This window comes from Corythoichthys intestinalis, chromosome 3 (assembly GCF_030265065.1).
Source record: "Corythoichthys intestinalis isolate RoL2023-P3 chromosome 3, ASM3026506v1, whole genome shotgun sequence".
NCBI classification, from domain to species: domain Eukaryota; kingdom Metazoa; phylum Chordata; class Actinopteri; order Syngnathiformes; family Syngnathidae; genus Corythoichthys; species Corythoichthys intestinalis.
Genome location: NC_080397.1, coordinates 38,444,271 through 38,470,031, shown reverse-complemented (window position 1 = coordinate 38,470,031; position 25,761 = coordinate 38,444,271). Strand labels below are relative to the sequence as shown.

General features: G+C 40.0%; 1 protein-coding gene across 1 annotated transcript in view; it reads right to left on the bottom strand.

Moving 5' to 3' along the window:
- LOC130913178 (sarcoplasmic/endoplasmic reticulum calcium ATPase 2-like) overlaps positions 1–25,761 on the bottom strand; it is a 51,114-nt gene that overhangs the window by 10,292 nt on the left and 15,061 nt on the right. The window contains exons 6-19 of the mRNA XM_057831559.1: positions 16,458–16,538; positions 16,127–16,212; positions 12,596–13,060; positions 11,573–11,661; positions 11,394–11,496; positions 7,416–7,547; positions 7,216–7,335; positions 6,920–7,138; positions 6,504–6,839; positions 3,487–3,707; positions 3,210–3,412; positions 3,044–3,129; positions 2,835–2,968; positions 2,645–2,762 (exon numbers count right to left, since the gene is read on the bottom strand). Coding sequence (XP_057687542.1) covers positions 2,645–2,762; positions 2,835–2,968; positions 3,044–3,129; positions 3,210–3,412; positions 3,487–3,707; positions 6,504–6,839; positions 6,920–7,138; positions 7,216–7,335; positions 7,416–7,547; positions 11,394–11,496; positions 11,573–11,661; positions 12,596–13,060; positions 16,127–16,212; positions 16,458–16,538 — 2,393 coding nt within the window. The remainder of the gene's footprint in view (positions 1–2,644; positions 2,763–2,834; positions 2,969–3,043; positions 3,130–3,209; positions 3,413–3,486; positions 3,708–6,503; positions 6,840–6,919; positions 7,139–7,215; positions 7,336–7,415; positions 7,548–11,393; positions 11,497–11,572; positions 11,662–12,595; positions 13,061–16,126; positions 16,213–16,457; positions 16,539–25,761) is intronic.

Here is a 25,761-nt window from a genome sequence, read left to right as displayed (position 1 = left end):
TTGGATATTCATTTTTTTAAAGGGTTAATTCCACCTTACGCGGAAATTCGAGTTACGTCGCCAGCGTAGGAACAGAACTCGTTCGTAACCCGGGTACTACCTGTAAATACCATTTTGATAAATAACAAATTGTGTAATATAGCCCTTAAATTGTAAAATATTATTATGGAAAACAATTTAAATGATAAAAAAAGTGTTTTTCCCCAAAGTATTTCATAATGCCCTTTTCCACTATAGCCTTTTTTTTCATAATGTAGTTTTCAGCACAATGAGATTTTACAAGATAAAAAGCGTTTTTCGCAAAGATTTTTTTTTCATATCATCTTTGTCTACAATGGCCTTTTTATTTCATAATGTTGTTTTTCAGCACAATAATTGCCAAGGGTTTGAAATGGTCCACTTCTCTGCGACTTGTCCCATTCAGACCGTCAGGTTAATGCCTTACTCGAGTCGGGGAAAAAGTGCATTAATACCTGCAGTCTGAACCTAGCCCAAGTAACTGAGACCGTCTTATCGCTGCATATTGAAATACTGTGTCTTGTTGTAAACCTCCTCCTGGCTTGCTCGTTTTTCACATTCCTATTGCACTGTTTGTTGTACAGTACTCCAATTCCCGGATTTTCTTTATCCACAATTTATTATTTTATTCATATTTTGATTACTTGATTTTATTCTCAACACTGCAGGTCAAATGCAGTATCTATCTATGCCCATACATCCAATCCGCTTGAAGTGGGATGGTTGAAGCGAATAAATTCGCTGCCATCCTTCCCATTTCAGACGGCTTGGACATCTACAGTGGTATGAAAAAGTATCTGAACCTATTGGAATTTCCTACATTTCTGCATAAAACCATCAAATGTGATCTGATCTTTGTCAAAATCACACAGATGAAAAAGCACTTTAAGCTACTTTAACTAAAACCACCCAAACCTTTCCAGGTTTTCATATTTTAATGAGGATAATATAAAAACAATGACAGAAGGGGGAAAAATAAGTGAGTGTACCATCACATTTAATATTTTGTGGGCCCCCGCTTAGCAGTAATAACTTCAAACAGACGCTTCCTGTTGCTGCAGACCCGTCTGGCACATTGATCAGGACAAATCTTGGCCCATTCATCTCTACAAAAGTGCTGTAATTCAGTCAGATTCCTGGGATGTCTGGCATGAATCGCTGTCTTTAGGTCATGCCACAGCATCTCAATGGGGTTCAAGTCTGGCTTTGACTTGGCCACTCCAGAACATGTATTTTGTTCTTCTGAAACCATTCTGAAGTTGATTTACGTCTGTGTTTTGGATCATTGTCTTGTTGCAGCATTCATCCTCTTTTTAGCTTAGAGTGTGACAGAAGGCCTCAAGTTTTCCAGCAAAACATCCTGATAAACTTTTGAATTCATTCTTCCATTAATAATTGCAAGTTGTCCAGGCGCTGAGGTAGCAAAACAGCCCCAAATCATGATGCTCCCTCCACCATGCTTCACGGTGGGGCTGAGGTGTTGATGTTGGTGAGCTGTTCCATTTTTCCTCCACACATGACATTGTGTGTTACTCCCAAACAATTCAACTTTGATTTCATCAGTCCACAAAATATTTTGCCAAAACTTCTGTGGAGTGTCCAAGTGCCTTTTTGCGACAATAAACGAGCAACAATGTTTTTTATAGATAGCAGTGGCTTCCTCCGTGGAGTCCTCCCATGAACACCATTCTTGGACATAGTTTTACATATAGTTGATGTGTGCACAGAGATATTGGACTGGCAGTGATTTCTGTAAGTCTTTAGCAGACACTCTAGGGTTCTTTTTGACCTCTCTGAGTATTCTGCTCTGAACTCTTGGAGTCACATATGGTAAACGGCCACTCCTTGGGAGAGAAGCAACAGTGCCAAACTCTCTCCATTTGTAGACAACTTATCTGACTGTCGATTGATGAACATCCAGACTTTTGGAGATGGTTTTGTATCCTTTCCCAGCTTTATACAAATCAACAATCCTTGATCGCAGGTCTTCAGACAGCTCCTTTGACCGAGCCATGATGCACATTAGACAATGCTTTTCATCAAGACAATTCTTACCAGGTGTGTGTTTTATAGTGGGCAGGGCAGCTTTAAACCACTCGCCAGTGATTGGGCATACACCTGACTTAAATTGTTTGGGAAAAATTGGTTTCAATTGCCATTTAAGTCTCTTTAGGCAGAGGGTTCGCATAATTATTTTCCCTCGCCTGTCATTGTTTGCATGCTATCCTCATTAAAATATGAAAACCTATAAATATTTGGGTGGTTTTAGTCAAAGCAGACGCTGTTTTTCATCTGTGTGATTTTGACAAAGATCAGATCACATTTGATGGTGATTTTATGTAGAAATGTCAGAAATTCCAAAAAGTTCAGATACTTTTTCATACCACTGTACTAGTGATAAACTCATTGAAATTCAAAGAATGAAAAGAGCTTGTTAGTTTTAATGTAAAATATCTTAGAATGATTTCCTGACCCAACTATCGATAATTAGTGTATCACCATATCATGAGATAATCGTTATCATAAGCTTTCAGGGTTTATGTGGGTCATTAAAAAGCATTAAAAGTCATTAAATGGATTTTGAAACCTGATGTCCTTGAATTCTGGAATGACCTTTGAGACTTACTGGTAGAGGCTCCACGTAGAGGATTAGGAAGTGCAGGGACATGGAGAGGCAGATGGCTCCCAGCAGCCAAATGTTTTCCCAAGGAGGCATTCGAAGCAGGGACTGGTTCTCTGACAGACTTTGTTAAGAAGACAAACAATCAGAAGCTAAACATGCACAAACGTTGGCACTCACTCAGAAGTTATCCTACCTATTCAGAGCGTTACACATCTCAATGGTGACAAGCACTGACAGGGCCATTGTCATGGGGTACGGGGATTCAAACACCTCGCAGTCCAAGCCATCGAAGTCCGGGTTGTCGTCGCTGCACTGGAGGAAGTGACTCTGCAGAGAAAGGAGGATAATGAAGCACGGTCTGTCGAGCAGGTTTAGCGCGCGAATATTAGCCCTTCCGCCTACCAGTTGGTACAAGGTAATCTGAGGTCCATCTTCCGAGAGCGTGAACCACCAAGCCGCAGCTCCCACCGTAGCAGCGCCGACATAACCTGGAAGCAAAGACGGCGAAAGCACATACTAAGGAGACTTCCGAAATACTGCACAAAAACGGCCGTCGCCGTGCCCTCACCGCCGATCGCCAGATATCGGAAGAAGAGCCATCCGGAAATGAGCGGTTCTTTAGCGTTCCTGGGAGGTTTCTCCATGATGTCGAGGTCAGGAGGGTTGAACCCGAGTGCAGTCGCGGGAAGACCGTCGGTCACCAGGTTGACCCACAACAACTGAACTGGAATCAGTGCTTCAGGGAAGCCCAGTGCAGCTGTAAGGAAGATACTAGCAGGAGAGACAACATCAGCACCGTCGAATGGCAGACAAAAAAAAGTTGGAATACAATGTTGCCAACTTACCAGACCACTTCCCCTACATTGGAAGATATAAGGTATCGGATGAACTGCTTCATGTTATTGTAAATAGCGCGGCCTTCTTCAACAGCGGCCACAATAGAAGAGAAGTTGTCATCGGCGAGGACCATCTCAGAGGCCGACTTGGCCACGGCAGTGCCAGAGCCCATAGCGATGCCAATCTCGGCCTTCTTTAAGGCTGGGGCATCGTTCACGCCGTCTCCTGTCTGACAAACATGACATCGTATTATTGTATCATTGATCACATTTATTCTAGGGTGTTTTACAAGTTTGACCTTTGCTTTAATTGCTTAAATTGAAAGGGAGCAGATACCAAAGGTTGTGTTGAAATGTAAGAACACTGTACACTGAAATGCAATTACAGTGGTACCTCTACTTACAAACGTCTCTACAAATGTAATTTTCAGGTTACGACATGCCTCAACGGGAAAATATTGCCTGAGGTTATGAGAGGGAAAACTACGATACCTTACAATGATCCCTTGTTTTTCGTGGTTCATGGGGACCAGAACCCGCCGCGATAAGTGTAAAACCGTGAAGTAGCCCCCCCCCACCCCCAAAAAAGATTTAATAATTGGAAAGACATACATACATATAAGATGTGTTTTTTTCACTTTTTTCCCCAAATTAAACAAAAAAAACACGTAATAATAGTATATTGATAATTATACATGTTAAACATGTTACTGTCCCACCGAGTTATTTTTAAACAAGACTAAAGCAGAAAAATGCTTGTCTATATTAAGTGCTTTATTGAGTGAGTCCACTAAAGCTATTCACTTACACACAATGAGTTGGCACAGCAATTGTTTAACAGGTTAAACGATGATTGACACATGCGGCGCTTTGAAGTTTCGGCTTACAAGCGTCTCTGGCAAGATCAAATCTTAACGTCTGTCAATCATTGTTAACTTTAATAAGCAACTCTGTTGCACCACCAGAACAATAGCGGCGGGAGTGACCCTACCCACCGACGTCATAAAACCACGTGCTCGCTGTATGGTTCCGCCCACTTGTCCGTCATTTTGTCTCTGTATTAGCATTGGTTTCAATTGATCGAGGAATTTAAAATGCATTTCATGGAAGACCCGGTGCTTTCTGATGCCGTAAACTCACTGGATGTGTTGCATAAAAGGCGTTATGTGGAAAAGCTTCGTTCTATACAGTCGCCAGATCCATATTTGATGCCTAAATCGATGATTTTTGACCGGCTGCCTTCGCCGTCTCTGCCTGACCCTGATATTTACAACTATCTTGTCCACACAAAATCAGCCTATTCTCACGAAAGTTTGAAAAACTTTAAGAGCTTGGAGGCTTATAAATGCTACGTTGCTGGTTGGGTGAAACAGGTCCTCGTACACGAAAATTCGGCAGGAATCTTGTGCTCGGAAGGTGAGTTACGAAATTTTCAATTCAAAATCCCTTGTTCTTGCTAACATCCACTGTCAAGTCTAATGTATTTCATGTCATTTGTCAATGGAGCTAGGGCTTTTAATGTTTATATGGTTTAGCGATAGCACTCTCACGACATACATACGTGTATGTTGTCGGCGATTAGCCTAGCAATGATCTTAATTGTGGTTGTCAGCCCAAAACCCTCTAAATATATATTAAATGCATCTTACCAGATATAAAATGACTACTACATAATCTGTGGTAATCGTTTGGAGCCCAGTATTCTCGTCGAATTGCAGCAGCCCATCTCGCTCTCTCCTCTCCGTGTCTCTCGGAATCCGGTAGAACTTCAAGTCTCTCCGTCTATCTTCTCTGTTATTGCAACCGACCGCCACACACGCCTTCACCATTTTGATTATTAATGTTAACGAGCAGAAAAACACGCCGTAAATAGGAGGAATGTACGTAGCCGTAACAGGTCAACACGATGTGTTGACGGACAAGTGGGCGGCACCAGTCAGGAGAGCGGAGTTGTGACGTCACGTTGGTAGGGTCTATACAATACTGGATTTATTTATTTTTTAATTGGAAAAAAAATCCGCAATGGACTGATGGCACGAAGTCTGAAACACGAAATAGCGAGGGATCACTGTACTGTAAAAGATACGAATGAACTTCCCACTTTTAAATGTCGCGCCATACGATCATGGTGCCCTATTGATCAATTTTCCCATCATGCTTCAGTAATGCGATTCTGCTCTCCTATTGGCCTATTGTTGATGACGTTTCAATTTGGGTGTCGCTGTATGATGACGTGCACAGGCGCAACGATGTTGTTGTTATAGCGGATTGACGTCTTCAAAAGAGCAAAAGTCTCCTCGCATTTTTTGTGTCATGAAGAGTTAAATTATTTTGTTCCATTATATACTTCATTACAGGTTAGGTTAGGTTAATGGAATGATTCAAATGTGTTTGGCTGTTTTTTTATTATTTTACCCCGATTATGAAATTTAATGTTGCGTTTCAGTAGTGCTTGGAATGGATTAGGGCATTTACACAGAAAACACGTCTCTACTTACAGAATTTTCAGGTTACGAGACTACTTCCAGAACCAATTAATGCCATAAGTAACACTGTATATCCAAAAAAGCTTATTTTGTGGACATTGTTATAAATTTTACTGATAAGACATTTTGTAAATAGATTCACAGAAATCACACTTTTTATCACAATATTTTAGTTGGGCCTGTGACTTAACTCAGGTGGGACTTGATTGATGACTTGAGATGTTTGTTTTGTAATACGGGAGATGTAGACTTTAATGGAATTGGTAGTGAGATGGACTGAGATCAAGAGATTGATAAACAAATGATGTTGTGTAGGGTATAGTTAGCTGGATAACAGGTCCGTGATACTTTTTGGCCATTCGTTTTTTCTTCCAATTTTGGAAAAAAAAAACTAATAACAAGCCTTTTATTATTTTTTTGTGAGTCAACAAATAAAACGCTGCTACGAATTATCTTCCATTTCCGATTCATAATTGGGCATGGCAAAACGCAGCCTTTTATCCAATGTTTGATTATGAGAATATTTAAGAGATGATATACCATAGCTGTGATCTCATCAAATCCTTGCAGGAACTCAACAATTTTGGACTTGTGCGAAGGCTCCACACGTGCAAAACAGCGGGCGTGTGTGACAGCCTCACGCTGGCTGTTAGGCGCCAGCTCGTCAAACTCCCGCCCGGTGAAAGCCATCTGATCGACGTCGTCGTTCTCAGAGAAGATGCCGATTCGGCGGCAGATCGCCACAGCCGTGCCTTTGTTGTCCCCGGTGATCATGATGACGCGGATGCCGGCCTGGCGGCACAGCTTGATGGAAGCCGCCACCTCCTGTCTGGGAGGGTCCAGCATGCCCACGCAGCCGACAAAGGTCAGGTCCGACTAGACAAATAGGGACGTGAATGTTTCTACTGTGCAGCAGTTAAATAAATACTCCTAGTAGCTAAGTATCAAGCAGTCACCTCATACTCTGCGAATTTGGTGGGTTCAGACAGTATCATGTCCTCCATCTTGGGTGGGCTGTCCCGTGTGGCTAGAGCCAGACACCTCAGAGTGTCACGACCGGTGCCATATTCACGAATCACAGACATGACTTTTTCCTTGATACTTTTGGTTAATGGGACTTTGTTGTTACCGACTCTGACATGGGTGCATCTCTCGATTACGCCTTCTGGTGCTCCCTGTGATAAAGAGATAGAGAATTAGCCACATGGAAGAAGACTGGGCTGGCTATTTGCATGGTTTAGCCCAAGTATACCTTGACAAACATTTTCCCCAAGGAAGAACGAGACTTATTGGGGGTGCAGTACACAGACATTGACTTCCTATCTCTGGAGAACTCCAGAGTGCACTCTTTCTTCATCAGTTGTTTGATGACCTGAAGTCCAACCAAAAGAAAGTGAGCAAACCTGCTGTAGACATGCGGAATGAGCAGGGAGAAAACCGGTGTCACTCAACAGAGTTGCAGGCATTCGCTCTGTCGATCTTGGACAGGTTGTCGACTTCTGTGTCAAAGACGTTCATTTTCTCCACTAGGCAGGTCAGTGCGGTCTCAGTCGCCTCACCCACCTTTTCATAAACTCCTTTCACCTAAAACGTAATTTATATTTAAATGATTTAACATTGAGTATTTTCCCCCAGACGATACGTAATTAGCGTAAACTAGCGGATGTATAGTCCGATGACTATGGTCAAACAATATATCAGAGAGTCAAATGGATTGGACGTCTACCTGGTGACAAACTAATAAAAATATACAGCAGAAAGATAAAAAAGACCCATATGCGGATCTGTCGCCGTAGCTTGCAGGCCTCTGAAATAGTGCTGCAACGATTAATCGATTAACTCAAGCAATTCAATTAGAAAAAAAAAAGATTCAAATTAAATTTTGCTGTCTTGAGTATTTGTGTAAAGTGCCGTTGTAATGGTTTTCAAAGTTTTTGCATTTAGTTGTATTGATTTACGTGGATACACTGCCCTCTAGTGGCTACAGGGAATATGACAACTCATTTCACATGGCTGAATCCAGCTGCTCCCTGTTAAGACGAACATAAGCTAAGCTTTTGTTGGAGTTAATGTTTTTGTAATGCATTCGTAATCTAGTTTATTGGTATATTTAGCTGTTTTTATGTATATGTGCTTGAACCATTTCAAATAGATCTTTGTTATGGTTCCTCTTGAAGAAAAATGTGAAAAAAATCTCATTTGTCATGATATGACGCAATTTCGCCGTGGAAAAACATTTCAGGCTGTCTGACTCCGATGCAGCCCACCACCACAGCTTCAAAAAATCCTAGGGGAATCCCAGCAAAATGTGCTTGTTCGTCTATTTTCATTCAAAGTTGTTGGACTAAAACTTTTGAATATTACAGACGAAAACATTTTGAGCAACTGTCGACTAAAGCCGGACGAAATTTTGGATGAGATTTCGTCAACTAAAACTAGACAAAGACGAACACATTTTGAAATGACTAAAATATGACTAAGACTAGTAAGTATGTATTAAGGGATGCACGATATCCATTTTTTTAAACCGATATCGATAACTTCCTGCTCCTCAAGGCCAATACCGATATGATAATTGATAATATATATAATTTTTTAATGTATATAAATCAGTCAATATCGTTGACGATGTGTTCCCCTGAACAATGAGCACTGATCTAAAACAAACATAAACCCAACAGGTATTGTGCTTTGTCAGCAGATAAAACATTTGGTGCAACAGGAGAGGAGACTTTTGTGGTCTTGGTCCATGAAACAACTTTCTTAGCCTGGCAATTATAGAACAGCAAGTCTATCAATAAACAAAAGGCCTCTCAATAACTTGTAAACGTAACACTGTAAAATGCAAACATTTGCTAATTGCTATAGAAAGTACTGGTGCACCATAATTATTGGTCCGATAATAGGAATTATGACGTCATCCCAATAAATCCAATAACATAATTAAAAGGACCTATAATACAGTATGAACTGTGCTCGCTGGCTGGGAAATCAGTTGACCATTTGCGGGGCATTGCTGCCCCCTGCCGTTCAGAAATAATTCGCTGCATCTATAATTTGGCCCACAACTCATTCACTTTACACAGTGCTGTGTCTAGCGTTAGCATTGACAATCGTGAATGTTTTCTGTTACTTACGTTTCCGCCTCGGAAATATATGTAAGTACTTTTGTTTACTATAACGTATGGATGTGCAATATATGTTTACTTCGGTGGTAAAGGACCATATGTACAGAACTTCATAAGTTGTTGTGTTATAGAAGCCAGCCAATGCTTAAGGCTAGTAGCTCAAGCTAGTGTGCTATGCTATACATACATATAACAGTTGTTGTGTAATGTTAGTCCTGTCAGCATACTTGGTATGATTTTATACTATGCAGAGAATAAACCTCATACTTTATTGAATATGGGTTCACTCACTGTCGTTTATATTGATTATTATAAGGCAAGCCATTAATCCTTTTGGTTCTACCATATTTTTGTTATGAGGAATGAGTGATAAACCTTACTGTATAATGTTTACAGTGTTAGTTATAAGTTAGTAAGTTATTGAGAGGCCTTTTGGTTATTGATAGGCTTGCTGTCCTAAGTTGTTTCATGGACCAAGACCACAACAGTCTCCTGGAGCACCAAATATTTTTATCTGATGACAAAGCACAATACCTGTTGGGTTTATGCTTTAGTTCAGTGCTCATTGTTCAGGAAACACATCTTCAATTATATTGACTAATTGATTGTGATTGACTCAAATTATATTTATTTGAAAAAATAAAAATTGGCACTTTATTTAAAGTCAAGACTGTTCTTGTCTTTGTTTTGTTCATTATAATATTGTTCATGTCATTATGAAAATTCAGGTGAGATCAAAGAAAAATCTACGGCGCCCCCCGGGTGCCAGGATAGAAAAAATAAAAAATCATACCTAATCTGTACCCACAGTTTACTAATCTGTACCCACAGTTTACTAAACTGTACCCACAGATTACTTAACTGTGCCCACAGTTTACTAATCTGTACCCACATATTGCTAAACTGTGCCCACAGTTTACTAATCTATACCCACAGATTACTAAACTGTGCCCACAGTTTACTAATCTGTACCCACAGATTACTAAATTTTGCCCACAGTTTACTAATCTGAACCCACAGATTACTAAACTGTTCCCACAGTTTACTAATCTGAACCCACAGATTACTAAATTGTTCCCACAGTTTAGCAATGACCCAGAAACAGAGAAGCGGAGTCCCCGCCAATGTTTGGCGGGGACTCCGAGTCCAAATACCGAGGGACCGACCGAGCAAGCATCTGCACCATTTGCCCTCGGCGAACAAAGGGGTTTTAAAAGGTAACTATTGCACGTTTTCTTTTGTAGGCCTCTTTCAGGTGTCATCAATCAATATGGCATGTTGTGTTTGCACATTTTCTGTGCTGCTGTCGTGACTGTGCGTGCTTAATTCAAGTAGTGTTCATTTGTCAGTTAGTTATTTTTAGTCGCCGCATTAGCAGCTACTAACACACAACATGCCATATTGATTGATGACACCTGAAAATGTAGACTGCTACCAAAGAAAATGTGCAATAGTTACCTTTTAAAACTCCTTTGTTCGCCGAGGGCAAAAGGTGCAGGTGCTTGCTCGGTCGGTCCCTCGGCGTTTGTTTGGAGTCCCCGCCAAACATTGGTGACTACAGTTTCCGGGTCATTGCTAAACTGTGGGTACAGATTAGTAATCTGTGGGTACAGTTTAGTAATCTGTGGGTACAGATTAGTAAACTGTGGGTACAGATTGCTAAACTGTGGGTACAGATTGCTAAACTGTGGGTACAGTTTAGTAATCTGTGGGTACAGATTGCTAAACTGTGGGTACAGATTAGTAAACTGTGGGTACAGATTAGCTATGATTTTTTTATTTTTTCTACCCTGGCACCCGGGGGGGCTCCGTACTTCGGTTGAATCCACCATTATTATTTTTTTAAGCCTCCAGGTGTTCAAAAACTTGGGTGAATATACATTTAAAAAATTATATATTTATTATCGGTTATCGATATCGGCTTTGAGGAGCAGGAAGTTATCGATATTGGTATCCATTTCAAAAAATGGATATCGTGCACCCCTAATAGAAAGGTTTATACGCAACTCAGTGAAGGAAAAATACGGCCTCTAGAACAGTAACAAAACTTTGCATCCTGGCAAAACAGGAGTGGAAACAAACGCACACGTCCCAATCCGACACCAAAAATATTATTAAAAGGACCGATAACATATATTGTTATTGGATTTATTGGGATGACGTCATAATTCCTATTATCGGACCGATAATTATCGGACCGATAATTATCGGACCGATAATTATCGTGCGCCTCTAATTTCCGTCCAAAAGACTAAGACAAACATTAAAAAGGCTGCCAAAAATCACACTATGCAGTGCAAACCTCATTGAAGTCCAACGATGAGTCATTACACAGGGCACAGATGGTTGCCAGTTCCACCAGAGCGTCGTACTGAGAGGGTTTCACTTTTTTACCATCCTGGAATCTGTGGGAAATTACAGTGAGTCTACCACATTCCTGCATCCAGTTCTCTCTATCAAAAATAGAAAGCAACTACTCACATGTCGCCGTCTGGTGCATAAGTCGAACCTGTGATGGTAAACTCCGACAGAGAGCAGTTCTCACCATCAGCTTTGTTGATAATGAACATCTAGGAATTGAAAGGACTGCATTAACGTGGCAAAAACACACATCGCCATTTGCTAAGTCAGCATTCAAAGACACAGCAGGTGGCAGTAGAAGCCACAGAAATCCCCAGTGAACTCAGTCGAGTTTCTTTGAGCCTGTGTTTTTCACATTCTCTTTTTAGATGGTGGCCTGCTGCCTTATATGCGACATGGGTAAACACACAGCCTTATGGCATGGACTCCATGGAAGGAGAAATACCCTGCTTCACACAGGGAGATGTTTTATTCTCCCGTTCACACGGACGTTATACAAACACACAGTGTGACAAGAAATTGATTATGATCATAAAATCTATGATCTTAAAATCTACCACGGCAACTGGGAAACACATATGTACACACACCCCCAAACACACGCACAACTGAATAGGATGAATAGAAATTCTAATGGAAAATGGAGGGGTGCTCCATATTGGTAATTTTGTCTTGCTTTTAGTTGGTCTAACTATGAAGAACTTCCATGGACGTGTTGATGAATATTTGACAAATGAAACTTCAAGGTCAAGGAAGCAAAACAACTTTTAACTACCACATTTAAGCTCAATTAGTTTACTGAGCAGGCAACTACAGTGTTTCACACAATAATAAATCAATCTAAACATTGGGTGCTTTTCCCAAAGAGACAACGGAAGCACTGTTTGGCTCTTTTACAAGGTTGATGACGCAAGGTCAGTTATATAAGTAAAGCGAGTCATCCAACAGCTTAATGTAGGCAAGACAAGTGCCTGCATGTTGCCTTGTGGCAACATAACCTGCAGCATGATCACAAAAGGAACAGTATTTGCACAGCTACTTTCGCAAGCCATCGTGGTGAGGCAACTAAGCATCTTATTCAAAAGATCAGAGGGAAAAAAACTGACTCCCAAACAACAAAGTCAAGCAGTGTGTGAGACTTACTCGGCAGACAGACATTTGATTGGTAGTCAATGTCCCCGTCTTGTCAGAACAAATGACAGAAGTGCAGCCCAGAGTCTCCACGGACGGCAAGCTGCGGACAATGGCATTCTTCTTGGCCATGCGACGGGTGCCGAGAGCCAAACAGGTGGTGATGACGGCAGGCAATCCTTCGGGGATGGCTGCTACAGCCAGTGCCACGGCAATTTTGAAGTAGTACACGGCGCCGCGGATCCAGGAACCGCCATGTACAGGGTCATTGAAATGGCCGATGTTGATTATCCACACCGCAATGCAGATGAGGGAAATGACCTTGGAAAGTTGTTCGCCAAATTCATCCAGTTTCTGTTGCAGGGGGGTTTTCTCCTGCTCAGTCGCTGCCATCTCATCGCGGATTTTACCAATTTCAGTGTTCACACCAGTGGCCACAACCACACCCACAGCCTTCCCGGAAGCAATGTTGGTACCCTGAAATAGCAAGAAATATTGGGTCAAATTTCCAACCAACAGAGGCATTTCTTCAAGGACAGGGGTCTCAAACTGGCGGCCCGGGTATGCAGGGCAGTACTATGCTGCCCTTTACTTAACATCCATGGTAACCCTTTATAGGGTACTCATTTAACTAATTGGCTGCAATTGACAGCACTAGATGTCCAATCCATTTTGACTATGATAAGCTTGTAGTGAATGATTTTTACCAATGTGTTAATATTGTGACCTTCATTACCCAAAATGTGATGTTCACATATGTGGACGCCAGGGCTTTATGGGGTTTAGGGCTGCAGCTATCGAATATTTTAGTAATCGACTGAAAATTCTATCGATTAATCGAGTAATCGGATAAAGCATTTTTTTTTTTAGGTAAAGCGCAATTATACATATACATGAGAAAAAAAGACAGTTAATCCAATATTGAACCATTTTCAGTCAATCAATGTCTTTATTTTCGATGTACATTGTTGAAAACAGCCAACAATTGCATCTAAGATGTGACTAGGAAAAAAATTCACTGCTTTCACTCAAAAAACTTCAAAAAACATATTTCTTACCTAAAAATGTAATTACGCTTGATAACACACATCACTTGAAATCTACATGTTTTTCCAACGTGTTTCAATTTAATTTCCATTTGTGTCAAGCTGTATTTCCATTTGTGTCAAGCTATGTTTAAGTTCTATTTAAGTTTTAAGTTAGTCTAAACTGTAAGTACTGATAGGATTTTGAGTTTTTGCAGTGTTCAAAATAAATGTATGATACCTGGTGTATTGGAGCATATTAGGGACCAGTGCTACTTGGTGACTACTGAGCTAAAACTGACAGTGATCTTTATTATGTTTTAATTTTACACCCTCATCACTCTACAGCGCTATGTTTTTACAAATTAAATAAAGCCTGTATGTAAGACACGTTGGCCACGCATCGACAGTGGTCATAATCAATAGAAACCTAGCCCTCCGAGGGGCTAACGTTACGTGATCGAGTGACAGTAACGTTATATTTACTAGCGATGAGAAGTTTACTGCTTAAAGATGGCGGCTCTTTACTAACGCTGCCCAGACGCGGCCGAGTCTGTCATTTCGCATCTAGTCCTAAATGCATGCGATATCTACGAGACGCATCGGACACTATCTGCTACCACACTAGCATCATGCGGGCGTAGTTTTTAGCAACGTTGGCGTAGTTTGTAGCGGCTGTCGGCTGCAGTAAGTTTTTTTTTTTTTTTTGGCTTCCTCCTCTACGCACGTGACGTCAGCGCGTTGTCCCGCATTAAAAGTAGTCCGGGCAAAACGTGATGCTTAGAGCTGGCAAAATTAAACGATTCCTCGAGGTGAATAAAATTACTCGGATCAGTTTTTAAACTCGAGTTACTCGAGTTGCTCGAGTATTCGTTTCAGCTCTAATGGGGTTATTATTATTTTTTTTATTGATCAAAAATAGTCACTTGCCCTATAAAAGGTTAAGTGTTTATGCAGGTCAGAGTTTTTTTTTTTTTTTTAAATCACTTACAAGCAGTGTTGTTGATCTTACTTTAAAAAAGTAGTTACAGTTACAAATTACTTCTCCAAAAAAGTAATTGCTTTAGTAACTCAGTTACCTGAATGTAAGAGTAATTAGTTAGTTGACAAAGTAACTAGTGATAATTTTCATGTTTTTTTTTTCTCAAAAAAAAAAAAAAAAAAAAACAAAAAAAAAAACAGGTCATACAATGTGAAGTTTAAAGGGTTTTTGGGACAACTTGCCCTCGCCCAATTCTTTACCCTAAACTTAACTTGACACAGGGTATTGCGGATATTGCGATAACTAGATAGCAACCTTTGCTATGTGTGGAAGTCATTTAATGTTGTGAATCAACCGTTAAAGTTGTTAAAATTGCTCCCGTTATTTCATTAGTTCATTCTGCCTACTTTCGACATGTGTAAGTTTTAAAACTGTTTAATCATTTAAAGATAAATCTAGCTTTAAGTCAAGATTTTCCCGATTGAGGAGCCTTTTAGATAAAAAGTTACTTAGGTTCGCTAGGAAGGTTCTCTACAACAGAGCCTTCCTGAGAAGTCTACTGCTTTAAGATGGCGGCTGTTTACTAACGCATCTAATTCTTTATACATGTTGCTAATGCCGCCGTGTCTGTCATTTGCATCTAGTTCTATAATATGTGATATCTACCGTAGCATTATGTGGGCGTAGTTTGAAGGCTATCCGCCACAGCCAGGTATTATTGGAGCCACCTAGCATTGCGTCTCCAATGGCGTCACAACTCCCTTGCCTCCTCCCCACTCCTGCTCTGCTCTCTCCTCTCCGTGAGCCCCTCTCTCTCAGACTTTTCTCGCGTCATTCAACAACATCGTAACGCATAGTAACGCACGCCTTTCCCGCCTCAGTAACGGTATCGGCGTTGCCAAAATGAGAAAAGTAGTTAACCGCCATTACTGGGGTGTTTACAGCCCAGCGTAGGTCAATGTAAAGTTGAAAAACAATAACGTCAGTTACTGTTGGCTGTGTGCTGCGGGCGGCGACATCTTTGGACAGCTTTTTTACGGGGAAAAGGCCACCTGCCTAGCCGGAAAAGGAGCCTAAAACCAAGTCCATTCTGCATAATATGTGGCTAAAAGCTAGCAAACGAGTCCACAGAAGTGAATGCACTGAGAGCATCATACTTTGTGGCGAACCAACCAAGAAACCTTTCACGATTGGAAAAGAACTCATATGCCTGCGACCAAGGATATTAGCCGTCAAGTTTAGGGGAGGCCACTATTAAAAAAAGGTTGATTCAGCGTATGGAGAGTTACATTTTTCCTTCAATTAATGTTAGTTTTTAGCTCTGTCGTATTAATTTACATTTACTGTCATTTTCTGCCACACATTGCCGGTCCTTGGAAAGAAGGCTCAAGTCACACCGGACACATGGTGCAAAAAAGGTTGGGGACCACTGACTTACAACACAAGCTAGCATAGCTTAGACCAATGACAGTCAGACAACTTTATGATGTTCAGATGTTTGTTAGCCAAAGTGAATTGCCGACAGAAAATACTTACAGAGAATAGCATGTTCTTCTTGTCTTGATTAACAGCACGAGGGTCAGGCACTGGGTCGGTGTGTTTAATGACAGAAACAGACTCTCCTGCAAAAACAAACAGTTTTTATTGTTAAGACAGCAGTTTTGATTTTAGATTCCAGTCATGTTTCTTCTTTAATAGACGATATTTAGAATCTCAAGTAATTGAATGCTGCATTTCGAATACAAGAGTTGGAATCAGATCAGTTAACTAAAAACGAATTTAAAAGCTACCGGTAACTTTTCATCAAATGGCTTGATCAAAGTAACTTTTCATCAAATGGCTTGATCAAAGTAATCTATCAACTTACCAGTTAGAATAGACTGGTCCACTCTCAAAGTTGTTGATTTGATTGAGCATATACGGATATCAGCTGGCACTTTGTCTCCAACTGAAAATCAAACAAAGCATATTTTCATTAGCATAAAACTCACTAGTGATAGTTTGATTCATGCCACTGCTCCTTGAGTCAAGTAAAATCGATGTTTGTCCCAAAAACTACAGTAGACCTAGCAGTGGAAAGATTAGGTAGGGTAAGGTCCTGTCCTTTTATTTCCAACTACTGAAATCCCATCTAGCTTAAAAATGACTTTTTCAAATGTGTGATAATTATAAGTATACGTAAAATTTGCTTCAGTCATAGACTCCGAGACACTGTTGTGCCGTGAGGTCATTGAAATGCAACTTAGACCCCAGTACGACTGCTTTATTTTTTCCTCTTGATTGTGCATATTTTTTTTGTTTGTCTAACTAATAGTCTGAAAATTACAGTAACACCTCAACAATAATTTAACATGCCTCCGTACACCAAAGTGTTGGTTTCATAGAGCTCATTTCGCTGTAATCTGCATGTTCTAACTTGCTGGCCATGTAATTGTAATGGAGGAAGTGTGAGCCAATTGGAGAGGAGGGTTTTCACAAGGCCATTGGGCAGTGTTGCAGGAAAGGAGAAAAGAGAGCCAAAGAATTAAGGAAATAGAGGACTTGTGAGCCATAAATGGCTTGTCTCAAAGGAATAGACCGATTTGGGAGTGTGTTGACCTAATTCATCTCCTTAATGCTGGATAACATGAAACTGGGGAAAGGGCACGGATTCCAACTATCTACACTAAGTCATATTTGGCCCATCTTTAACAAAAAAAAAAAAAAAGTTAGGGAGCATATATGAGAATACTGTTCTTAAAAGCTTTGGGGTGAATATTGGCCAACTGGTCATGTTAGAATTGCTTTAACTCAGTCAAATTATAGGCCCGGGGGGTCGAAAACCAAGTTTGTGCTAAATTTTCCCATAACAATTCCATCATGGGCTGATATCGCAGTTTCATTGAGCTAACCATGCTTTCCCCCCTTAGAAAAACTATTATATTGTGTACAAAAACATAATTTAATTAATTCATTATTTTAAAATAAGTAATTTTCCACAGGCTTAATCCTGTGTTACCACTGCTTGTAGTCATCGCCAGCCAGTAGTTAAACACAGTCTTCCAAGTCTTCAAACTGTGACCAAAATGGTTTCAAGTGAGAGCATGATTTTAATGTGCCCTCTGGAAAAAAAAACCTCACTATATCTGTATAAAGACAAAAACGAGTTTAACACCCCCAGGTAACAATGTTAACTTTTTAGTGCACATGTTACTTCAGACAATACGGAAACTGGGTTTGGCCTAGGGCTGAATTATATTGGAAAAAACTGACATTGTGACTTTTTGGGGGGAACAATATATATTTCGATATTAAGAACTAGAAGAATTTTCACTAGAGGACTTGAATAGCTCAATTTGGGAAGACTTTGGTTGACTCACCTTGTAATCATTAGAGATGTCCCGATCCAATCACGTGATCGGAAATCGGGCCTATCGAGTCATTTTTCAGAGGATCGGAATCAGGTGCGGCGTAAGTGTCAAAGCGTCAAAGCAATTTTTTCAGTATCGGATCAAGATTCGGTATCGGCAGATTCTCAAAATCAGGTGACTCGGACTCAGGTGCAAACATATGCGATCGGGACATCCCTAGTATTCGTATAGTACCATTTAATCCAGGCAAAGAGTTTATCTGTGAGTGATATACATTGTTCTATATAAAGGGATGCAGGAAGCCATGCCTCTACACAATTTCTGCTTTTAGGAAGAAAAACAAAAGTTTACCTTAAAAAAACTCCAAAACAATCGCACTTCCTGTGATAGCACTATTGCGCATGCACACATTGCAATTGCAATGTTCAAACAATATATTGTGCAGGCCTAGTTTGGCCGTACTGTGGGACTCAAATGCAGGCCCACACGGAACCATTTTAACTGAGGCTTGGCAACCGCACCCTTGGTGGAAAAGAGAGAAAGCGTGTGGGTCAGGGAATGACAGGCACTTTGTCAATGTACCTTCCCAGAAAAGTGTGTGACCAACTCATGTGCTGGCATCATCAACTTAAAAGTTTGTGGCATCAGTACAACCAGTGGAAAAGTTATGGTAACAGTTATTTATGCATACTGGTTGATGATTGTGTGCATTCTAAGTGGATGGTATTGGTGCTTTATCATCCTCTCGGTTTTAAAGGGACAGAATACACCTAGAATAATTGACCTTCATGTGAAAGACAGTTGTTCAAAGTATTTAAGTGTGCAAACCTCGAATTTCGTAGACCGCTTATAATGAAGAAAATAATGTTTGAACACAAAAAAATGACACCACTTCCATGAGCAGCCATTTTGTGACATTAGTTACAACCACACACTGGCCACGTTTACATGGACAGACTTATTCATATTAAAAGCCTGATCGGACTAAAAACGCTTAATGAATTGTACACAGCGCTTTCAGAATATTCTAACCCGATCGAGCTCATTCTGATTAGGATTCGACTCCGAACGAGAAGGGGCGGTTTAAATCAATTGATAATCTGATCAGCATGCATGAAAAATATTTATTCCAAAATTGCGGAACAAACTGTCTGTGATGTCTGTGACATCTGTCTACGCGTTTCTGTAATTCCCGCAAGCTAGTAGAAGCAGAGCGAACGGAAGACTGGGCAAGCGCAAGACAGAACTGGTCTGTATCAGAGTTGTGCTGGAGACATTAAAAGATCTCACAATTGGTGAAATACCTGATGTTAGAAAAACTGGAAAAATATGGGAAATAACGCTAACGTTTAAAGTAGGAATGTAGTTTTGATGACACGAAAGTCGTTCCCGTTTCTTCTAATACTATTCCTGCTATATTTGGTGAATCTGTGCGTCAAAATCATTTGTTCGACTGAAACAGTGCGTCCGATTAGAATTTTAATCCAAACGCTGACGGATTAAAGAGGTTTTGTGAATTTTCCTTTTTTTTAAAAATGTAACTAGCCACTGATAGACTAGAGCAGACATGTCCAAAGTCCGGCCCGGGGGCCAAATGCGGCCCGTGGTCAAATTTAATCCGGCCCCCAGCCTCTGTCATAAAATCAATAACGTCTGGCCTGCACACAGACTTAATAAATTGGTCGGCAGTACTGCTACCAGCATATGAAGTAGCTTACACACTAAATGCTGCTCCTCATTTACCCACTAAAAGGTAGCAGCACTCTAAGCAACATTACCCCGTGTGACTCTTTACTTCCAATTTTCTAAAATGGCGACAATCAACAACAACAACAAAAAAGAAAGTTGACTGCGACGTCAGACGTTTCAAGAATAGGTGGAAATTGGACTATTTATTCACTAAAATACACAACAACTGTGTCTGCCTCATTTGCAAAGAGACAGTCGCTGTTTTTGAATAGTTCAATGTGAGGCGATATTACCAAACAAGACACGCTGACATGTACGACAACATTAGAGGGAAGATAGGCAGCGAGAAATTGAAGCAACTTGAAGCCAGTTTAATTCCATAGCAGCAGTATTTTGCAAGAGCCCGAGAGTCGAAACAGAACGTCACAAAGGCTAGTTGCAAGATTGTTGAAATTATTAATTAAAAAAAAATGATAAAGCAAATGTGACACACAGAATGGCTTGCTAAAATTTGCTTAAATACAGTATATTGTTCTAGGTAAATGACGTCAGCCAAGGTCGGCCCCCCACATTTTTACCACACCAAATCTGGCCCCCTTTGCAAAAAGTTTGGACACCCCTGGACTAGAGCAAGGGTACATGTATATGACACAACGAATATTAATGTTGTCATGAGGAAAGGGAAGGTAATCTCGAATACTCTTATTTGATTGGCTTAAATAGCACCAGCATTAATAAAATGTCTGCCCCCATGTTGAGTGGCCACTTTTACTTACATTTTAAGACATAATTTCAAATCAAGATTATGAAATTCTGTTGTTTTTTTCTTTTTCCAATTTGTTAGACAAGATTCTTTCCGCTAGAATGCTCATGATTAAAGTGTTGACTGCCCTGTTAAGGATTTTGCCACCATACTGTGGGATCTATTCACAATATCTAACTCTTCTGGGAGGGGAGTAAATTATTCACAGATTTTCACTATTCGCTGCAAGGCTTGGTCGCTATCCCAATGGATAGAGAGGGTTCAGTGTCCTTTGCTTGCTTTTATCAGACACTAAAAATGGCTTGATTAGTTGAAACATAAAGGGGGCAAATACACTGCACTGCATATGATAAGGCAATACAAGGGAAGCACTATTGTAATATAAAACCCATGTGACCTTTTGAGAAGGGAAGGGTCGCCAACAATGCCCAAAGCCAAAAATGGAAAAACTATTCCAATATCTTCCCCAATGCTCTGATCAAGTTTAAATGTGGCCTTATGATAGCAGCTGTCTCTACATCACATCACTGTGACAACACAAGAAGAGACAAAAGGACAAGCCCTGCTACTAGATACTGTACTTAGAATACAAATCATCATAATCCGTTCCATTAAGGGGTCGCTCGGTATCAGTTTCACAGTCTGTTGTCATTGTCTGTTTTCAGACTTTTTACAGTTCTGTGCACTTGAACGCATAGGATTGTTGCTTGAATTATGATCCTTGGAGAAAGTAGATGATGACTGGCAACTCATTAAGTGTCCTAACAGTGCTGCCAGGAAGGTTGATATGTCAGGAGCTATTGTCCAATCCTGACAAACAGCATTTCTTAGAAGAAGTGACATTTAAGTAGCATCCAAACACGAGCCGCTGGAACACTAAAAGCTTGACTTATGAGATGGTCACTAATCCTGACTTATAGCTAGGTCAGGCTACTGACCAACACTTAATGTTGTGATGGATAAAACTCCATACACAAAGGGCGAAACTGTCACAAACAATGTCAGTTGCAATTCATACTTAATTTAGGTGTAGCACAGGAACTAAATCGTTTCCTTACAGGTGTTTTTTTTCCCCACATATACTCTGTGGTTGTGTAACACTTCCTGTCTTCAAGTCATTACTTTTGACAAAAGACTGCTTAGCCCGACTTTCCAACAAAGTCGCCTGCAGATGAGTTTTAGATTTTTAAGAAATACCGGGATTGTCCTGGGGGCTTTGTCACACTGCAGGCCTGCTCTGAGGGAGTGCGTGCATAAATCAGCTGTCATTTTATGTCAACATCCTGCTTGGTAGCTGTCCAAGCATCTCATCAGCCATCCACACTTTTGCACCTCTGTGTTCACCAACAGGTGATGAGGTCCACAGAGTTCAGACTTGGTGATACATTGCGCTCAGTATGACTCACAGAGGTGCCTTTAAAATAGACCTTTCAACAGCAAGAAAGACAGTGGCACAGCATAAGCTGGCAGCTTTGACTGGCACCTGCCCCTGCCGTGTGTTAGGGTACAGCATGAGGTTTAGCCAGCCAGACTTCCTCAGGGGCAGCCAGGAGGGTCCATGTGCTGATGGCAGCAGCACAAAAAGGATGACATTCTGTCAAGTCAAGAGGGCCATTACCCAAGAATCGACATGACAGCTTTCCAAAGCACTCTTTCTTAACAACTACCTAAATACAAACTCTCTCTAAATCAAGTTGTATGAAGTGTTTAACCTAGAGCTGTGCAATTTAAAATTTCAAGATGGAAGATTGAAAATGTTTTTTAGATCATTATCCGTGATCAACTGTGAGTGACATACGTATTTAATCAAATTCTGTTTCATTAGATTTTAAAAATTAAATCAGGCAATTGGGATTTGTTATAGTCCATAAACTATCGAAGGCATTCACGAACGTTGTCTAAAACTCAGCGGGTCATTTCATGTGGAATGGCAGTAATTTCTTGACGAATTGCATCTTTAAGTTGTTCAATAGATCGAGGGCGATTACTGTATACTAGAACTGTCCCGACTAGTTGACATAGTCGGCGTCATTGATGACGTAAATGCGTTGCCGAACACACCATTCCCGTCAACGGTTAATGAAGGGTTAAAAAAATATATGTGTGAAAAGTTGAGAATGGCGGATGCTCAGGATGCAAGCAGGGAAAGTGGCACAAAGCCAAAAAAGTGCACCAGAGTGGCCAAAAAGGTTATCGATATGCTCCTGTCAAGAATCGAGATATCGTTGTAAAAAAGGCAATGTTTAAAAAAAAAAAAAAAAAAAAAAAGGGAACAACAAGTTGCTACCAAAATCTTCCACCATAATAGTGTTTCAGGTAACTCTAAGGCTGCCATTGACGGTGCTCAACGCCCAATCCATTTTGACTGGGAACGTTCGTTCATTCGAAATAGGGCTGCAGCTATTGATTATTTTAGTAGTCGATTAATCGATGAACTATTTAGTTCAAATAATGGAGTAATCAGATAATGAACATAAAAAATTAAAATACCTGAGCTGAGCCTCACACGGTATATATATATATATATATATATATTTATATATATATAAAAAAGAGGATCTATGTACAACAAAAGAACAATTGGCTAACTTACAAAGCAAAAGTCCGCTAGCTTAACTGCTATAAAATGCTAACGCTTTTTTACAATGCTCTTAACAAATGGCTGACACATATTCTCACAAAAATGGCTAAATATACCTTTAAACTAAATTACTAATGCGTTCAAAAAAAAAAATCATTAGCTCAAACAAAAACGTCGTAACAGGGAGCAGATGGATTCAGCCATTTGAAATGAGGTAAACTAGAGTGCCGTGTATCCACTCAAATCAATAAAAATAAATGCAAACACTTTCAAAACAAACCATTACGGCACTTTAATTAAACAAATACTCGAAGCAGCAAAATTTAATTTGAATCTTTTTTTCTAATCGAATACTCGAGTTAATCGATTAATCGTTTGCAGCACTAATTTGAAACCAGAGCCTTAGCAGTCATTCTATCCGATTTTCAGGGCATTTGCAGGTCACTTGCTGTTCATTTACAGGTCATTTCCTGTTGAGTTTGAGTCACTGCCTATTCATTCGGAAGATTCCCAGGTCACTTCCTGTTCTGTAACTCAAAATAAAAAGGACGTGACCCATAAATACCCCAAAATCAACAGGAACTAACTGAAAATCAACAGGTAAATGACCTTAAATGGCCCAAAATTACCTCATTGCCTGGCATTGGCTGCCAATGACGGCCATAGACGTTCAATCTGTTTGAAGTGGGAGGGATGGCAGTCCCAGTTCAAATGGATTGGACGTCTACTAGTGATAAACTCATTCCAATTCACAGCAGAAGTTTGTTTTTTTGTTTATTAGTTGTTTGTAGAATATCCTAGAATGATTTCCTGACCGATGTATCAATAATCGTTGTATCGTCATATCGTCAGATCATCGTTATCGTGAGCTTTGTATTGCAAATCGTATCGTATCGTGAGGTAACAAGAGGTTCCCACTCCTACTGTAGTGTGCTGTCTCTCCAATTCCAAGCTTGCATACCACGGCAGCACATCTGCCGTGAATGAACAGTCACTCAGTTGCAATTTTGGAAGATGACAGGAGACAACAAGCTGGCAGATCGTAAGTCCATATACGTAACTAACTAAGGACATTTTTATTGTCGTTGCCTTTACGTGCGTCGTATCAACGTGCATCATTTTAGTTATTTTCACGTACATCACTCCAGTGACATGTGAAATTTATTTAGCTACTCTGTTGCTGCTCACGAAAACTGTAGGTCTCACAATCTCTGTAGTCTGTGCACAGAATGCAGATTGCATTTGTTAGAATGATGGATTCTCCTGCTTGGCGGGGGAAAAAAAAAAAAAAAAGAGACAGAAAATGGAAACACTGGCCTGCTTACTATAGTCCATGACTGCACTATTCTTACTTACTTTATATAATATCGTGTTATGTATATGGCGGAAAACACAGACAAGGCTGAAAAAGCAGTGTTCTGCTCTTGCACCCCTCTTTAACATAAACTGCTGTATTTTAAGCCTTAAGAACTGTTGTGTTTGATAGAACAATATGTCTACATGCTGCCATAGCAGATTCATGGCGCAATAAGCCCCCAAACTATTTTTAGTTTGTTCGTTTTACCCTGGAAACTCCTGTTTACAGACGTCGCGCAACCGCTTTTGTTTCAACTTAGCCTAGAGGAGATCTGCATGGAGGAATGGGCCAAAATACCAGCAACAGTGTGTGAAAAGCTTGTGAAGAGTTACAGAAAACGTTTGGCTTCCGTTATTGCCAACAAAGGGTATATAACAAAGTATTGAGATGAACTTTTAGTATTGACCAAATACTTATTTTCCACCACGATTTGCAAATAAATTCTTTAAAAATCAAACAATGTGATTTTCTGGTTTTCTTTTCCACATTCTGTCTCTCATGGTTGAGGTTTACCCATGTTGACAATTACAGGCCTCTCTATTATTTTTAAGTGGGAGAACTTGCACAATTAGTGGTTGACTAAATACTTATTTGCCCCACTGTATGTAGGTTTTTTTAAATAATGGTTTTGAATCATACTGGAAAGGTGAAGTCACAGTGTTCTGAATCTGTTTACATTCCATTCTTTTGCACTAGTTAATGCTATCAGCATTTGACCTCATTGTTTATTTGTGATTTATTATTGTTATTCATGTGTTTATTTGTACTTTAATAAAGGATTTAAGTGTTCCAAATTTTTTTTGTGAATTACTAAGCGCTAACAAAAATGTAATTGCTAGATTAGTTAAAAAAAAAAAAAAATTAGAATAGTTGACGAATCGTTAAAAAGTCTACTGACTAAGAGAGAAAAATAGTCGTTTGGGACAGCCCTACTGTATACTTTGACTTGAGTTATCCCCAGAGAAAAAAAATCGCGCGGATAAATCAGGTGAACAGACTGGCCAACTGATGTCACCATGCAATGAGATCAAATAACCAGGGAACATCTCCCTCAAAATCCCCATAGCACATTGAGACGTGTGGGCTGTTGCCCCATCCTGTTGAAAACAAACATTGCCCATATCATAGCGCAAATTAAATTTTGGTCTGAAAAAAAGTCTCTAGCATCTCACAATATCGTTCACAGTCATTGTAACGTTGTCTTCGAAGAAGTACGGAGTACCGACCGCATATACCGAATTCTTCAACAGCACACAATACAGTCACCCGAGGACAATGCAAAGAGCGTTCATGCATTATAAAGAAACAAAACAAAATGGCTTTATATGAAAAAAATGGCTTTATATGTACTTTTTGGAAAAAAACACTTTTTTGTTTCTTTACTTTATTGGCCTTTTATTAAAACTAAAGATGTGTCGGATCATTTTGCTT